General features: G+C 43.7%; 1 protein-coding gene across 2 annotated transcripts; it reads right to left on the bottom strand.

Moving 5' to 3' along the window:
- Positions 1-1,648: 1,648 nt before the first annotated feature.
- LOC115609991 lies at positions 1,649-18,118 on the bottom strand. 2 transcript variants are annotated; one of them, XM_030490879.1, is made up of 23 exons: positions 18,007-18,118; positions 17,855-17,913; positions 17,627-17,719; positions 15,831-15,958; positions 14,315-14,461; positions 13,220-13,291; positions 12,092-12,259; positions 11,903-11,999; positions 10,856-11,073; positions 9,546-9,699; positions 8,448-8,656; positions 7,115-7,232; positions 6,031-6,236; positions 5,271-5,388; positions 5,023-5,189; positions 4,798-4,898; positions 4,586-4,707; positions 4,427-4,477; positions 4,154-4,340; positions 3,957-4,077; positions 2,857-2,953; positions 2,565-2,666; positions 1,649-2,053 (listed from the first exon to the last, which is right to left on the bottom strand). In XM_030490879.1, exons 1-22 carry the CDS (start codon positions 18,033-18,035, stop codon positions 2,584-2,586), a joined length of 2,745 nt encoding a protein of 914 aa, XP_030346739.1. In that variant the 5' UTR covers positions 18,036-18,118; the 3' UTR covers positions 1,649-2,053; positions 2,565-2,583. The 2 variants fall into 2 exon arrangements, with proteins under 2 accessions (XP_030346739.1, XP_030346740.1); XM_030490880.1 differs by lacking the exons at positions 6,031-6,236; positions 7,115-7,232.
- Positions 18,119-18,588: the final 470 nt, after the last annotated feature.

Raw genomic sequence — 18,588 nt, 5'->3', positions numbered from 1 at the left:
TTTCTGAAGATTAACTGTTTCCAAGATTTTCCTTATAGTATCCCTTTAGTCTATGAGTATGTAGGGATTTGATGCAGTGTATAGCATCGCTTCCTACAGCTCATGACAATCATGGGCCTGAAAACTGCAGTCTACCCCATCTGCAAACCTGAGAGGAGGGACTAATCCCAGGAGAACTTAGATGCAGAGCAATGCACCATGCAATAGCATGGCTGAATCATAGCTCAGGAAAGACACCCTCAAAGCTAAACAGTGATTGCCTAACCCTAACATACTTGTGTGTTAGTGTAGAAAAATCCCATCTGTAACGAACAGCAACCAAGGTAGGAGAAGGAAACCAAGGACATGGAATTTGCCTGGCTTGTCTGTGAGAATGTGGGAGCCTGAATTGCCTGTTGAAATGGGAATGCAGGTCTGTCTCACCACCTCCCTTTTCCTTCCAGCATGTTCAGAAAGGTCTTCCCTTCCCCCAGGTGGTGGGTGGATAGGTATGGAGCATTGCTGGACCACTTCCTGGCTTTCCAGGGCAAAAGGGAAAGGTCTGGGGTATCCCACCTGCTGCAGACAAGTTTACCTGAATCTACTCTGCAAGACTGCAGAGCTAGCGAACCTTTGTGATGCAACACTAGACCTCAGCTGAGTGGAGCTACAGTGTCCCGTCAGCACTTGCAAAAGAAGAGCTGACATCCAGTCATCGTTATTTAACCTTCACCCCAGTTTACAAATATCAAAAGGACTGCTTTTAAGATTAACAGAAAGTTAATCTAAGCTGATGAGTTTGTTGCTGTTAACATTAAAAAAAGGAAAATGTGCTCTCTTGAAAAACGTGTAGGAGCAGAAAGCTCGCTGGACTCTGCAATGTTAGCTCGGGACAGTAGAGTGCGCTGCTCCTGCAGCGGAGACGAAGGCACCTCCCAAGCTGCTGCTGACGGGGGTCTTGGGATCCCAGTAACCTCCGATTTCTTTCCACAAAACGTAGTCCTTCAGTAGATTCGGCTTTAAGACTACATTTATCCAGCAATCATCACAGGCATGACTGCAGCTTTTGGGAAGCGTGCCACGTACATGCAGTCATCGGCGTGCGTAACCAGCCAGCTTGTGGAGACGGAGTCTGTGCAAGCTGTGCAAACCCCGTGGAGGCTGCAGGGGTGTGAATGCTGTGGCCTGCACCAGCGGCAGAGCAACTGCCCCCTCCCCACTGCTGATGAACACCTACATGTGCTGCAGATGATACCGCTGCAGTTACAGCAGAGGCACATCCTGAGTGGTCAGGGCTGGTAGTTGCCTGTCTGGTGTGTCCTTGATCTCTAGGAAATAGTTGAAAATGTTTTCTGTGGGCACAGTAAACAGAACACCAGGTAACTTGTCCTTTTACTCGTGTTAGAGCATCCATCTTCTCTTATTTTGTAAGTTAGCCTTTTCCATACAGGGCCAGGTGAGAGGAAAATGAGGAATTATCAGGTTTCCAAGACACTCAAGTCAATGCAATGTTATAGACAAAAATCTGCAGTAATGGGAAAAAACCCTGTGCCGTTGTGTTGCATGTGGAAGAGGCCCTAAGCAGCAGATTGCTTGGCTCTTTGAAGCCAGAGCTGGTACACCAGGTGGTTGGTTTTGCACGTTAGCAAGGAGATGGTCTGCCCTTATATTACTTTGTACGTATTTTTATTTGACTTTTTAGATTTGCACTTTACATTCACATGAAAGGATTGGCAGTCACTTTATGAAATATTACAAGAAACAGCTGTAATCAATGCTGGAATAATTTTCATGACCTGGAAGTCCATATTTCAACTGCTGGAAGAAACAAGAAGTGTTATTTTTCAGCCTTGGGGTATTTTCTGGTAAGTTCTTTTGTAGCCACTTCAGAGAGGCAACAGGTTACAACTACTAATCCTGTTAGCAGACCCTAGCACTTCCAGTGTTGTGGTGCTGTTCCAAGTGTCTGGTCTTTTCACTTCAAGCAAGATAGTTGTGGTGGTCACTGAAAGAGGTAGCTTCCGTGTCCAGTGGCACCGTTTGGAAAGCAGCAGCACAGCAGAGCTTTCGGGTGCTGTTGGACACACACACACATTGGAATGAGGAGTGAGGCTGAGCACACAGATGAATAGCTCTGGTTCTCTAAGGGCGGATGAAGCTATAGGTTTAAACCCTAACAGTGTGGAGGATTTGGACCCTTCAAAAGAGTTTGGAATGTGGCAGTGATTTGTGCATTAGTATTTGATTCTAAAATTTTGGATCCCTTTTCTTTCAGACTGGGGGCAGCCCAGTTGAAAACCTGTTGAAAAAATATGTTTCCAAAGCTACAGCCCACCTCCAGCATGCCCTGTTGTACTGCTGGCATCTGCTCCGGAGCCATGCCACCTGTGTTTGGCTTGGCAGGTAGCTCTCCTTCCCTCTGTTACGGGCTCACGCTTAGACCAGGAGACTGCAAACCCTGCCTGTTGCCTAGTTCTTGTCCCAGAATTTATGGATCTACGGTCTTGAAGGACAGGCTATGAACTGCTTGTGCCACAAAGCATGGTGACCTCTCTAGGTGAGTATGCAGGGCTTGGTATTCTTACCAAATTCAGTTTACATGCATCATCTCAGATCTGGATCAACAATCCAGACTGGTCCAGCAAGTACGTAGCCCTGGAGACTGGCTGAAGAGTGACCTGGAAAGGCTGAGAATGATACACGGTGTATTTGTGTAGTTTTTAAAGAATACGTATGTGCTGCACATTAAGTGCTAATGTATTAAGGTGTAAACTAAAGGTACACAGTCCAAGCATGCCAAAGCCAGATGTCCTAAATCCTTTAAAAACATCAGGTCAGGAGTGCTTTGTAATGGCTCTTTTTCTCCTGAACACCTACCCTTCCTCTCCCTGCTTGAGCTGTGCTGTCCTCTGCAGGGGCTGCCAGGTAGCGTGTTGGTAGGAGAGCATGCTGCCACTAAACAGTGCACATACACCTGAGGAAAAGAAAAAGTACTGCATGGTCTGTTCCAAATCTTGCTTTGCAGAGCATTGTTTTGTCTTTTCTCTCTCTCTTGCAGAAGTCACAGCTGATTAGACTTAGGCTGAACACTTGCATGTGGCACCTTCTAGCTGAACCTGCCTTGAATTTCAAATTTGGTGTCAAAGAAGCCCTCAGGCAGTTTGGTAACTGAGAGGCTGTGACAGGAGAATTTAAAACCTCACGAGCTGCAGTGAGGCGATGTATCAAAGCTAGACAGAAACACAATCTAGTGCTAGATGCAGCTGTGCACTTAGGAAGCAGCACAAGCCAGAATTGCATCATGTTCTTTTCTAGCAAGTTCACAAGTTGAACTGCGTATGAAAAGCCAAGTCAAAAAATTACGTGGCTACCTAAGCTGCCCAAGTAGGTGTACTGCCATGGCTTGTGCCAGTACACATGCTAAAGTCCACTCAACTGGGTGCACTAGGAGCAAAGCACCCTCAAGTGGCTGTCCTGGGGTTTTCTTTGCTCTCCTTAGACCTGTTAGAGGAGGACAGAACCTCAAAGGTGTAAGACCAAACTCACATGCTTCTGCTTCCCTGCCCATTGCTCTGGCATCTGTGGAGATGCTTGGCTGGCTGGGGCAGATGGGAGACAGCAGAGCTGACTTCATGTAAATGTTATAGCATACAAGTTGACTTTTCTGTTCTAGACATTTTGAGCTGAAGTGCTGTGAATCTGATGCTATAAAAAGTCAGGAACACCATATAAAAATTATATTTACATACCAAACTTTTCTGTTTACTCCAGCCAGTCTGATCTCAGGTCACTGAAACAGTGTTGCAGAGCAGATTTGAGTAGAGAACTAGATTAAAGCTGAGCACCAGTCAGGCTGCTTGGGTTGAATGCTGCCTGGGTCTTAAGTCCATGAACTGTTTAAATTGGCTATTTTTAAAACAGTCTGAAGTTCAGAGCATAGTGTCCATGAAGGAGGTGAGCCTTTCACTTGATCTTACCTGTTCCAGTCGATGTACCAGGGTCCTTACTGCTAGTCTTTTGAAATGAGAAGGGTGTCTCACCCTGGGGCTAACTGCCACTGGACAGAACTCTGCAGCATATTCACTGCCATTAGCCTCACGTCTGTTTGAGAGAATGGATCAACACATCAGGAAGAAATTCTGCCATTGAGCGCTTTGGTCATTCAATAACTACTTGCCTGTCCACAGTGATGTTCCATCTTGGAGTGCTGTTGAAGTCTGGAGACCTGGTTACCCAGCAGTTTTCCACGTATAACTCAGTGTCGGGGCTCTTGTCTTTCAGCTCCACCTCAAGAAACATAGGCTCCACAGGTCGCTTGAGTATTGCCATGTTGGGCTCGTAGAATTCCATGAAAGATTCATCTCAACAAAGCGTCAAGGGATTTAATTGTTTAATTTTATTTAAAACATGCTTGGTAAATTTCTGGATTTCTTAGGAGGAGACTTACCTTTGGACACTCTTGAAACTACATTCAGGGCTTGTCTTACCCTTCTGTGTACTGCAGAAAAGGAAATGTTAGTGGGGTTCTTTAGTAGAAAGCAGGTCATGGGAACTTACAACTGAGAAAGTCACAGAAGTTTAAAAATTGAGGAAGAGAATTGCCTACCTGCAATATTTGATCTTGATACCATTGTACCAGAGCCAAAGGGAGGTGATGTGGATGGATCACTAGCGAAGGCACCTAGCACTAGGGTCTCTTTTGCTCGATAGTAGCACAAGACTGTTAGTCTATAATAGGAGAAGGAGTAATTTTTGTGTTCACTTTTTCTTCCTGCAGCTGTACCAAAGCAGACAGTGTCAGTGAGAAGTAGCTCCTACCTGTAGTCTGGATCTCTTGTAATTGTTGGTATGCTCTGTTCTGGAAGAGTCTCCTTCTCATAAGAGATTTCATTTTCATAAATAATGTGATCACCTTCGAACTGTATGTATGGGAAGCATGTTAAAAACTGTATCTTCTCAAGAGCTGGGGCAGGGGAACAAAAGAGAAAATGCAGGAGAGACAGAGACTTCCAGCAGATGTATCTGCTCCAGCCATGGGCTTACCCTTACTAAAGTGCCACAGGTAGTGACATGGAACTTGAAGAAGGCATGTCCTTCATCATGCTCTCTAGGCTTGCAAGAGCTATCCCTTAGTTTGGTTTTACTCATATCAATGGCAGGAACTGTCTTCATTTGAGCAGATATCATTATGGTACCATCTGGGTGGCATACTGAGAAAATTGGAGAGTTGGTTATAAACTCAATGAAAGAATCATAGATCATTTTACTGGTCAATCAGTGGTATAACTTACCTATAAACTCTGAAGAATGAAAACTGCATCTAACGGAGAACATCTGTAAGGTCTCCATAGTTCTCATTTTCCTTAGAGCAACATCAAACCTTGCTTTAATTTTCTGAAAGGACACTTCCTGTGAAGGAGGTGATGGAATAAGTCTCCTGTTAAGGCACGTGATCCATATGTGCAAAGTTCTGCTCTTTAGCTTGTGCCACTTGAATACTGAGAAGTCACAAGAGTTAAGTCACTGTGAAGACTCGAGCCTGACACAACATGGGGGCAGAAGTTTTCTTGTATGAAATAATTGGTCACTGTCACAGAGATAAATTTTGGCTGATTATTATAGAATAGTGCAGATGCTTATTACAGCATCAGTTTTCCCCTCCCATGTCTTAACATTTCTACAGAATGTTCCTTTAAAAGAGCTTCTTTTATAAAAGCTATATTGAAATATTTTTTCTGGCTCGGTGCAGATGGGACATTTTGCCTCATCTTACTAAAAATATTGAGGAGTTTGTTTTTGAAGACTCGGTGCATGTCGTTTAGAGGCAACTTAGCACTGCAGATTACATAATGTGTGGCACTACCAGAAGGGTCCATGTCCGATACCTCTTGTCCTACTTGCACTGGCTTGGAGTCCTTCCCTTTGGAGGTTTTCCAATACATGGAATACCACAGCACCATAAACTGTGACTGTAGGACTGTGGCTGTGTAAGCAATGTAAGCAAACATCCCTACAAGCTTTAGAGAAGGCATTGCTATATGGTTTGTGTACCTCATAGATAACTCCTGCAGCAAACAGAGGTATTTGCAAGATCAGGTGTGTAGAATTGGTAGCTGCGAGATACCCGTTGGTAAGTGCAACGTGCCGGTTCAGGAGCTTGTTACCAAGATACAGGTTCCAGTACTGGTGCAAGCCAAAAGTAGGGATGGCTAGATACAGGTTTTCTTCATCACAGTAACCAACTGCTTCTGGTAGTTCTGTGGGAAGAAGGAGGGATAAAGAGTTAGCAATGAAGGAAGGTCTGAGCGATGATGTTTGGCCCAGCCAGGGAATTCTATCATGGGCAAAGTTTGCACTGGCACTGCAGCAGCACTGTTATGTGCATGCTGGCATCATCTGCAGGGTTTCGGCTGTGCTGTGGATGTAACAGCTCACTATCGGTGGGATCAGGAATCCTCATGCTTTAGCGGTGGCCTGCCAGATTGCTTCCGGGACTACTCCCTTGTTGCAGTAAGGCAAGCTGAACTATGTATGTAAATATATTTTTTTTTGGCCAGCCTTCTTTGGGTTGAACCCAGAGCTATTTCAAACATAAAATAGGACTGTGAGGAGACTGTCACCTTCATGGCATCCAAAACGTAAGAAGTTTGAGAAAATACCAGTCAGACCTCCCAACTGTTTCAATAACCTGCTAAGTACAGCTCTTAGTGTCTCCTTACAGAAATGCTGTCTTTGGAGTTCACAGCAATTTATTTGAATCAGTCGAGTTCTGCCCTGGACACAGATGCAGAATTGCATTTGAGGACAAACTGAAACTCATAGCAATGTCTGAAAGCTTTGCCAGTAGGTATATGTTCAAGTTATGAGGCATCTTGTTCGCTGAGTTTGCAAGCCAACTTCTTCTACACACTAGTTTTTATTGCTCTCAGTGTCTCGAGAGCAGACTGTCTTGCCAGTATGCAGGAGAGCTGCCATCAGAAAAGCAGCAAGTGGCTATGTTACCAGTGATGAGCTATTGAAGGGTGGGGTTTTCCCAAAAGCTCTCATCCTCAGCCTAATGGGGTTTTCACTGAATTCAATGAAAATCTGATCCATGCCATTGATGCAAACCATTTAATATCAGAGAAAAGCTTACCAATATCAGCAATCACACACTCCACCTCTGCTGAGTGATAATAGATTGTCAGCTCCGGACCCACGCTTAGAGTGTAGTTAATGAGGAGAGTATATTTTGTTTCATTTCTGTTCACATACTGAAAGAGAGAAGTGCAATGCTGCAGTAGCAATGGCTTCCAGCACAGACAGGCATGTATATCCTGAGCAGTACTAAATAATTATTCCAACACGCTCCTCTCCCCTGCAAATAGCTCAGTCTCTAAAAACGTCATTTCAGTTGGCCTAAAACTATTCAGAAATCTGGACTGGATTCAACAGCTCTTTCAGCCAAACATAAATGTGGAGAATGTAGTGCCTGTCCAGAAAATGGAGGCAGAAGTGAATGCAGTGGTGTTTCCTCTGTAGCCCACTGGTGAAAGAGCTCGTAGAGGGAGAGCTGGGTCCAAATCATTATTATTCTTTACTCAGGGTGTGGACTGAACCCAGGAGAGTAAATAATTGGTAAAACAGAAGGTGTGAGTAGATGCTGTAAGAGATCCCTCATCTCTCTCGCTACCCTCATTTACCTCACTAAAAGTGCTCCCAAAGCAAAACCTGCTGTTCAAGCTCAAAGAAATACTTCTGAAATCTTTTGGCTTCCTTTGATCCTTAATGCAATTTAACTGTAGTTTGAATGCAGCCTGAAAGCTATTTGCACAAATCCTAATCCTGTGTGTTCACAATGTTGTTCCTTGTAACAGAAAATAGCATCGTGTGATTTGGTTGAAACAGTGGTAGAGGACTTCCTCCCACTGAAACGAGATGCTGTGAGTTTATACTTTTTACAAATATTTAGATTACAAATGGTCTGAAGCTTAACAAAATTACATTTAGAATACCCTGAGCCTGCCTCTACATGCTCGCATGGTGCATGGCCTGTGCCAGTGGTCAAATGGCTCTGCATAAACAGTAGGTTTGGGAATTACTGGATGTTGGTAACTGGTGTTTGCAGGACTGCAATAATTAATTATTTTATTTCCAAGGCACTTCTGTATCAAGAAACGTCATTTAATAGAAATTTGACAAGCTTCTTCCTGCTGGGCATGCGCTTGCACATTAGGCGTGCTGGCGGACACTAGAGGAAGTCATATCTCATACCATCTAATTACACTTGATGCTGCATGTCTCCCAGAGACCTGCAGAGAGCTAGGTGGGGACATACAAGCCTCTAATCTTAATTCAGATGAGCTCAGACACATTGACACTGTTATGATCAAGTAACAGTTGTTGGTTAATAAAAGCCAGGCTATGTTCTGAAGACGGACTGCCCTACCTCCTCCACGCAGCTGCTGAAGTGACCTGCTGTATCTTACCTCCTTTAGAACATATGGATCATCAAAAGAGACTTCCAGGATAAATCCTTTAGTTCTATTAGAAAAGGGAGTTTCATAAATCTTAAACCCTTGGTGCTGTGCTTCCCTCAGGGTAAATGGCACATTTCCTATTGCGATTGCCACCAGAGAGACATCGGGAAGAAAGTGTCCAAATGCAACATTAAATAGCCTTTCCTCTGGCAGAGTATCTGTAGGGAGAGAACATTGAATTACTGCTGATGAGGATCAAGTAACGAAGACGGTTGGGGCGGCCTCCCATTCAAGTTCCAGGAAACTTAGCCAACAGTCATCTCTTTAATGGCTCTGATTAATGAGTGTTTGTGTTCTAGTCAGATCTGAAATATTCTGAGTACATGAGAATTGCTTCAAGCTGCAGGAGATTAACAACAAATACATACAACTTTATAGAAGTGGGTTCAGTAACTTTCTAGAGGTGCACTATGATGTGCAGTGAGATGTGCAGTGACTTTCGTATAAAGAAATCTAGAATCTAGTTCAGCCACATAAAATATGGAGAAACTATCATAATGTATGTGAAGAGGTTCCTTTTCCTTTCTTTATCAGTTATCCAGACAGCTCCAAAGGGGTTTAGTGTCTTAATGCATTGGAAAATACCATAAAAAAAAAAATTACTGCACCACTGGATGGCACAACAATTTGTGTACGCTCCCAAGACAACAAATGCAGTCAGTCTGGAGGAGAAAATGCCATCGATGAAGGCTGTCCTCAGACAGTTGTTCTCCTCAGTGTGATTTACTGCACATCACATCTTTATTCCAGGGTTCGAGTGCTCCCTGGAAAAATCTGGCTTTTAGTGTGAAAGAAATGTTTATGTTCTTATCAGCAACTTAGAATTTTCATCTCATCCCATAATGACATCTGATAAATGGTTCCTCCATTAACACTAAATGTTTGGGGTTTTTTATAATACCTTGAATCTTGACTTTGGCTAGCAAATTGGAAGTGGGAGTAGTGAATATTTTGGTGAATGTAGGTGTGTGGCAGAGGTCGAATAGAATAACGTATAACACAGCAAGATCAAGAGAGTGGTAAAAGTCAGTAAGAGGAATGACTTACTGTTGATAACAGTTGGTATTTGTGGCATGAAAGGTGTGGTGATGGATTTGATGACCGTATACTTCGTGGTTTGCCAATCTGCATCTGTCCACGTGTGCTCCAAAAACAAGTCAATACTGTAAATGACTCCATATACACCACTAGATATGGAGCTCTAGGAGGTAAAATTTGTGTTTAAGTCTTAATTCGCAATAGCTAAATAGAAGCATGACAGAATATGGTTAAAATTTTTACATTACAAAGAGAATACGGTATTCTAGTACAGTTTGGGATGGATTTTGATGGGGGAGCTTGTTTGTTGGTTTCTTTCTTTCTTTGCTTGGCCCATTTGTCTGGTCCGTGGTTGGCTCAGGTACTGCTGAGATTCTCAATAAGGAAGTATCAGGTTTGGGGCAGGAGTGTCCTCATTGTTTAGTAAGCAACGATATTTGCATTTATATTTTTACAATCCCTGTATTACCAGTCATGTTTCTCATTCCGTCCTAGGTCACTCTGAAAGTTTGTTGGTGCTTCCAACATTTCTTCAGACCAAGCCTGTCTGGTGTCTACACATGGTGATCAAAGTGCCCACTGATACACAAAAATGTGAACTTCTGAAGGGGGTAAGTCAAAACCACAGCAATGCCATCTTCACAAATGGAACTGATAAAGAGCCTTGTGATAATATTGCCAGCTTCTTTCTAAGTGCTCAGGCTTGAATGAGCAACCTGATCTAGTGAAAGATGTTCCTGCCCATGCCAGGGGGGTTGGACTAGACGATCTTTCAAGGTGCCTTCCAACGCAAGCCATTCTATTCTGTTCTACTGAACATTTCTTTCGACACTGCCTCTGTACCTGTAACTTACAGACTGATAAGGAATATATTATGTCCAAAGCACCTGCACCTAAAGTACATGCTGGGGACCTGTCTCATGCTAATTCATCCTGTCTGCATGGAAATTGTCTGGGAAACTAACTTTGCCCAGTTAGTTTCCCAGATTGGCCCAGGCCAGAAGCTTACCAGGACTAGTTTCATAATGTAACAACACAGACAATTGAACTCCAGTGCTGAGGAATCCCTTCACTCTGAATTTACTAGTATAGTTTATAAACAAAAGACAGTCTCTTACTTCTCTCATGTTTTGTAATCATAGATACTTAGTGTCTGATTAATACTTAGTGTCTGCTCCTTCTGATGCAGAGGAGTATCTAGGTCTTCAAATATTTCTTGTATTTAAGAATTTTAAGCAGCAGCCAATCGCTATTTGGAATTATCATGATTTAGAAACATCTTCCTTTGAGTGCAGGCGCTCAAATGTATTTGTACTAACCTTTAGCTTGCCTCCTTCTGCTCCAATAGGGATAGTTATTCTGATGAGTGTCTCGTTGTGCTCCAGTAAATAGTTCTTGTCCTCTGGGTTTACTATGACTTGATCATTGACTCCCATTAAAATGCTTTTAGACAGAAAGGTGGATTCTTGAACCACTAATGTGGGGATAACACTTGGCATAGTCCATGTTAGTGTAGTGTCAGTGAAACTGATGCCATCTGTTGAGTTAGACAGACAGTCCCAGAAGTCAGGGTAGTTACAAGTCAGTCTTCACTCTGCAACAGCTGTCTTTCCCTGGCTGCTTTCCACCAGGGTACCTTTACAACTTTCACTGATACTTTCACCTTGTAGGATACTAGCCAACCAATGGCTATCATCTTGTCACAGAAACTGGTGCTCAAAGTAGACTGGAAACTGAATCAGCAGTTTCAGGTGACTAATTCATTTATTCAGAAGAACAGACAGTCAAGCTCCCAGATGCCTGCTCTGTTGTCCTTCTGGTCCCAGGAATTTTGCCTTGCTGGCAAAAGGAATAGGGCACAGAGCCACTTGTTTCGACCTTCTTTTGGCTTCAAGGTCATGACAACTTAGAACCTCCTGCCTCCTCATCAGTTGTTCACATTAATACTGTTCTGTGAGAGACAGAAGGTGCAGCCACCGCTGTTCTGCAAAAAGCCAAGCTAGTTCTGCCTCTCTAGGGGAAAGGACTATGTGAATCCCAAGGATGCAGAGCTGCATCCCCCACGTGGAGTTATTTCCAGGGGAGGCTCCCTGGCCCTTCTGCAGCAGTTTTACTTCACTCATTTCCCTGCATCTAACATGGGGGCTTAAGAAACTGGACACACTGCATTGGGAACACAAGTAATGTAGCATCACAGCAGGGAATGTGTTTGTCCGGGACTAAAGCCATGGACTCTTAGCTCATGTTGCTCTCAGGGCAGCCTGTAGACCTCTTTTCTTACAGAGTAGGTCACAGGGAAAGGGGAAGACTGTTTTCTACTAGCTTCTTAGGTGGTTATTTTTAGTGAACAAGGAAGAAAACCTTACCAACAGGACAGGAGACAGTGGTGTCAATCAGCAAAAGCAGCCACCGCTGCCTGTACATAGAAGTGGAAGTGACCATGTTCATATTGACACCACTAACCTGTTGGGATGCAGGCAGAAGAAGAGAACTGATGTTCTAGAGCGGCAGTGGAAACAGCACAGCTTTGTGTCCCACTGAGGGCAACAACTCACCATGCTGATGTCAGACTCGTTGCTGTGATAGGGCGCACGGAGGTACACTCGGGTCAGCGTGTTATTGAAGCTGTAGCCCAGTTTTGCTGCATCGCTTACCGTTATTCTTTTTCTTCCTGATGGAGAAACAAACATCAGTTGCCATAGCTGGTATGCAACATTTTGAGTCTGCAAGAGAGAGATGAACTTCATCAGATATGAGTTTTCAAAAGCCTCTTAGAAACTCTGATATCGTAGCACCTAATTTCCTGTAAGAAGCTGGAGTAACTGGAATGACACTGGATGCTGCTACTTCACCCCAGTCAAGAAAAACCCTTAATTTATACAAAGATAAGGAATTCTATAGCTCTTTAAGGCATCTTTAGAGATAGTCTTTTAGGGGCCCTGGAAGGAAGTTAGACTGGTGGTCTTGAACAAATTCCTTTGGACAAAATGCCTGTGCTGTTAATAAAATGGTTGCCTTCATGTCTCTTGATTGCTTGGAGCAGTCTGGAGGCCAAATGACAGACTACCTTTTATAGCATGTAGCCATACTGTGTCAGAGATAGAATGAGAGAGATGTCTGTACTGGTCTAGAACAAAGGATCCTGAAATGGTAACCATATGAGATGATAGTCAAAAAGGAAAATGGGCATATGGAGCAAGTAAGACATGAGAAAAATAGGACAAGTGTATCTATTTCCCCCTAATACTTTCCAGCCTCAAACAATTTTCAACTCACGGGCTCTTGAGCTATCTGTAGCTTCTTTGTATTTCGTATGTCTTATTGAATTTCTCTTCAGTCAACTTTTCCAGACTCTTCTTGAGATCAAGCAAGCTTTTAGCAGCCACAACATCTTTTGGCAAGGACTTTGACAGATTCACTACCCATTGTGTGAAGAACCACGTACCTTTGTTTGTCTTGAACTCAGTTTCCACTAATGTAACAAGCATATGGCTCTGTTCTCCCACCTAAATGTCTTTTTGCAGTCTAGAGCTCTAAAAAAACTTGAGAGGTTTTTCGGTACTTGACGGCATCTTTACCATCTCCCTTTTTTTGACAGAGATAGAGCTATGCCCCAGGAATGACTCATAAGACTAGTGAGAAGAGGCAGGCTAGGAACTGTGAGGAGAGAACCCCCTTCATACCTCTGGCAGTGCTGACATCCACGCTACGGTGTAGTCGTTTGAAACTGCAGGGACATCAGTCTTCACTGACACCTGGGGACACAGAGCAGATTCTTTGGGAACAGACCAATCTTCGGCATTACTGCAGTCTTGAGGAGCAGAGAGAGGGCTTTCAGATTTCTTCTCCAGTGTCTGTTGGGATTTAGCAATTCACTGGAGGTAATGAAAGTGTTCCCAAAGAGGTTCTTGATGTGGACTTAAAATTAAAGTAAAAGCCAAGTATAAGGCTTGGCTTATACAAAAAACAAGTATAAGGAAGCACGGTATTGGCTTCAACAGGACTGGTTCCCTTTTCCCATGCAGGCTGAACCCCTAAAAATGCAGGATTCCTAATATCTAAGGCAGATGCTATGGTGTAAATCTTGCCAGCATGTGCTGCAGAGTGAGATGAGTTCTGGACACTGAGTTGGGAGTCAGTTTTTGCCTCAGACATCTGTACCACAGTGCAAGTGTGTTGCAACACCCAGACATGATTGCACAACCTCAGGTCCTAACAGGAGAAAAGGCAGTTTCTTTGTCTTGCCTATAGTAGGTGCGTACAAAAGGCAGTGAAGTCTGTTTGTTTCAGTGCCTTATTTCTACACTGGTGCGTAGATGCTGGTAGCAGGCTGGGCTTGTACCAAGCAGTGGGAGCCATGGTCTGTCTCACAGTGATGTCCTGTTGGTTGTGTGATGCAGCAGGGGTGCACCTCTGCAAACTCTAGGTTTTATTTCTTATGAGTGACATTCTCACAAATGCTTCAGCACTTTATAACGTAAAGGTACTCTTGTGAGTTAAATAGGTTGGTCTGGCTGGCTGCTGATTTGCTTGCAGTGGCTTACATAATGACTTACATCATCCGTACAGTTAACTGAATTTCACTGCATTCAAAATACCTATGACATGTAAATGTGTTACTAATAAGCATCTACAGTTACACCCTCTGCTGAATATCAGCAGGTCACTATTATGCCTGGTACATAGTGTAAAATCAACTTCTGACAGGAATTTGTGGAGTTTGTTGTGCCTGGCAGGGAGCTTGGATGTAGCTTTGCCTTCAGTGGGAAAGCTTTTACCTCCATGTAGTTTTCTTCACACACAATTTCTCTTGAAGCCCAGGAGGAGTAGGAGCAGTACATAGGGTAGGTGTAGGTCACAGCTGCCCTCATGCTCGGAAATGAGGAGACCTTGATGTTCACAGTCAGTGAAAACAGCTCATCTGCCTGGGAAGAAAAACAGGCGATTCAGCAGATAGTGTAGAAGGTCTCAGGAGCGGCTGCACGGGACCATCCAGCCCAGTGTCCTGTTTCTGAGAGTGTTTTGTAGTGATGGAAACAGTTTGAGAGTTGCAGTGACAGCTCCTCCAACATACCACCCTGTATGAAGTGGTTTGTGCACTTTCTGAGTGCTTTCTGAGCCAGAGACATTGCCTCAGTACTTACAGCCTTCACCTCAGATCACATCTCAGCACTATTCTTGCCACAGTATTAAGGAGTAGCTAGTCAGGGGAACTGACCTACCTCACCGTGTGGCTCATGTTCCTCCCATTCATGACTGCTGTGTGCCTCTGCATGAGGGAAAGTACTGGAGCTGTTAGCTTGGTGTAGGTAGCTCAGATCTCTCTTACAAATGCTGTTTAGAGTCTATCTTGACTAGCTTCAATATGAACTCCTTTTGGTCCTTCAGCTCTCCAGGATCCACACATGAAGCCATGAACTGTGCTTCTATCTGACATGGATGTGTATTTTTATGCAGAAAAAGGGAAAACCTTTCCAGAGAAATTTCCAGTCTGGAAATCCTGGTCATTGGACAGCACGCTGTACACCCCCTTTTCTTGTTGGCATAACCTTTGCCCATAAAGTTTTACCTTATTTTTTCTGAGGGGCTTCCAGGACCAGCCAGACTAAACATGGATAAGCAATGAAGTTTGTACCCTGATGTGTTCTGTTTCTAGGTTCATTTCATCTCAACTAACACTTAGAAATTGGAAATCCAGGCTACACTTTTACACATATTTTAGGAAGGGGTGAATCACCTTCCAGAGAAGCCTGTTTCTCTCCATTGACTATTGTGGAAGCATAAACAACTAGTTTAGACTAGACATTATCTTTCAGATGGCTAAAGTTACGTGAGACAAATCTGGGTCTAATAGATGTGTGTGATCTACGTTCCTAGGCATGTGTTAACAGGCACATTACCACACAAATTAAGCCAGGAAATGATCTGCCAGAATCACACTGCAAATGTTGCTTTTTCAAGCAATGCCTACTTCTTTCCAGAGAGGCTTTCAAGAAACTCTCTGGCAAATCAGCAGCTACAAGGATATGCTTGAGAACTGGCAGCTAGTCAGCAGCATCAGGCTAAGTGTCATTTCATGGAGAGAGGAAATCCCATGTCAGTCACACTGAACAAACCTCATACTGGAGAGCCTTTGCCTATTCATTTCTACACACCATCAATACTAACTCCTTGAGTTCACTATTTCATGAGTTCTCAAAACATGCCAATAGAATGCCATATAATATCTCAATGTTGTCTTTTTGGAGAGGATATACTGTCTGAGTTATTTTCAAGTCCATCTCTGGGTCTTACCTCGTTGGCCACATGGCAGCCAAGCACCGATGCGCGGAAGACGGGATTGCCCCACACGTCTTCTGACAGGACATAGCCGCAGCGAGATGCTAGTTTCTCATCCAGCAGAAGGGGGCCAGCATAAGGATCTACAGAAAAAAGGAATGACATGTGCGATGGAAAGCTCAGGGCTTTTAAAGCACAGGGCAGAGTAGTGCCGAGGCCCCCTCACAAAGCTCTCCTCTGAAAAGAGGTCCAGCTGGGTTGGGTGTTCTCCAGCAACATGTGCAGCTGGTGAAGCTATGCTGTGTTAGAGTGCATGAGAGAGTTTGGCATGTCTCAAGCTCACACACATTATGTTCACTTTAATGCCTGTTTCTTTGTGTCCAGAAGCTTTTGCCACAGCCACCTTGAAGTACTGTTACAGAGAGTTTTTCTGAGGCATCACATACATTACTCCCTCCCTGTCTGTGCTCTCTAGTAATGAGTTATGGCTACCGAGCCCATCCATTTCTAAAAATCCTCAAGTTGTGATAATCTGCTGCTCATTCTGGTCAAAGGATGCAGTCACACACCTATTTTGGATGGGCACTTCTACAAATTGTTCAGGTTTGCTGCTCATCTCTGCTTGGCAAGGCACTGCATGCTGTTAAACCTAACTGGGGGAGCCAAGTAACAGGCACGATGGGAGCTGGCTGCGCTCAGCTTTTGATGCTGGTAGAGTCAATTAAATCATATTTTGTTAATTATCTGCCTTCTGATTAAAGAACTATTTTAGTCTTGGGTTAGACACAAGAATCTGTACAAATAGATAGAGTTTTAACTAGCTGCCATTGCAATTTCTAGATTTGTCTGTTATCTTTATATGTCGAATAGTACTAATAACTGCTGTTTCAATAAATGTAGTCTTGCAGCCAGGATACACTAAGGAGATAAGTGAGGAGAATTTTGGAAGAAGAGGGAATAGCTTTTATGAGACCAACTGATAGAGCTGGAAGAAACAACCAACCTTACTGTGCCCGAAGACGGGTCTGTTTTTTCCAATGATATCAGTTGCTCCCATAAATGCTATCACTTCCCCCCCACCCTTACTGTATTTCACTTTTTCAGTTCTGCCTCCAACTCAATTGAAAAAACCCAAAACCCAGGAAAAAAGTGGACTGATCTCAACAGAAAGAAATCTGGTTTGGGGTGAAATCACATACTTTTTTCGATCTAATGTGAACATTTTCTGGTTTTCATTTAGTTAAGTAGATTTTTCTTTTCCTCAGCAAAACGGAAACCCTTTGTTCAATCTGAACAAGGGATATTTAACTGCCATTGTGCTGTTAAATACAAAGGAAATTAAAAGAAAAGAATCTTTTAATTGCTTCATCACTCAGTACTCACTGAGATTGTGTTTTCTGGTATTACCCAGCCTACACTGGTGGTGTTATTTGTGCTGTCCAGGACACATCCAAACTGCAATATCACCTTTGTTTTCCTTGCTAGACATGTGTAAGGGCTCAGCAGAGGAAAGAATGAAAGCCAAATGACAGTCCTTCCTCCTCAGACCATTTTTTCTTCTTTCCACAGCATGTTAGTTGTAAGGGGCAAAGGGGACTGTGGCTGTAGATGCAAGCTTTACTCATCTATAGGGATACTGACCAAATTGAGGTGCAAGAGGCCAGATCTAGGTAGCAAGGATGTCTGCAAATTCTTTGGGGTTGGTTAGCAATTTTTGCATAGATGGCAGCAGCATCCAGATCTCAGACATTCAGATCACTTAGGTGATTTCCCAGCCTTCATGGTTTTCAAGGCAGCCACTTGTGACTCACCATTAATTTCCAGCTGGAAGAACTTTCCCTGGAGCAAGAGTTTATTCAGTTTCATCCAAAAAATCCTGGAGTGGCAACTGTTCTCTACAAAACCTGGTAGGAACACAAACAGAGCAGATCAGCCAGTGGGACCAGAGAGCAGAGAAGAGGCACATCTTGTTACAAGCAAAATAACCAAGTTTTCATCCTTACGTCTCTCCACTATTCTTTTATCATGTTTTCACCAACCTGGGGGAGCCATCTGCCTCCCTTGTCCCAGCCAGAACAGCAAGAAAAGCAGCCAGATCCTGCAGTGCAAGTACATGAACAAATGATGGGGTGAACGGAGAAAAAATGATCAAGATGGAAAGTGAACAAGGCAGCACCCAAAGTCTCATTACCTGCATAGAGAGCAACCCACAGCCTCCATCTGTCACCAGAGACCTGTGCATGGGCAGCAAAGTCCTCCTACCTCTGACATAAAGCTGACCCACCTGCGTAGAGGTACCTGGTCAGACCTGACCTTTTACAACAGAGATTGTGCTTTCTTCTCCAAACCTTGTGTGTGAATTAGGAGAGGTCAGTAGCTTCTGTCGTGGAGGGCTGAATCCTGCAGTGCCCTCCAACGTTATCTGAGCTCTGGCAGTGGGAGGCAGCCTCTGGCTTGCTGGGAGGGCAGAGCACCCTTCTGGCAGGTATTTACAAGGTCAGATGCTGCTGCTAAGCCTAATTTTAATGACTGCAGCAGAGGATGCTCGGTGCTTTCCATCAACCCCTGGGAAGAAACCTCATTCTTTACAAGCCACTTGGGTAGCTTTGGCTTCAGGTCTTAAGAGCACATGAAACATTCCCCCAGAGGTACTTTAATTGGGTCTACACAGGAAATACATTTTTGTTTCTGTGAAATGTCCCAGTGACCCAGCCATGCCAGAGATAACAGCAGTTCTTTGGCAGCTGCGTGTTTTGCTTTTGTGGATCCAGTT

Source organism: Strigops habroptila, chromosome 6 (assembly GCF_004027225.2).
Source record: "Strigops habroptila isolate Jane chromosome 6, bStrHab1.2.pri, whole genome shotgun sequence".
NCBI classification, from domain to species: Eukaryota; Metazoa; Chordata; class Aves; order Psittaciformes; family Psittacidae; genus Strigops; species Strigops habroptila.
Note: the sequence above shows the minus strand (reverse complement) of the source record. Positions and strands in the feature narration are given on the sequence as shown.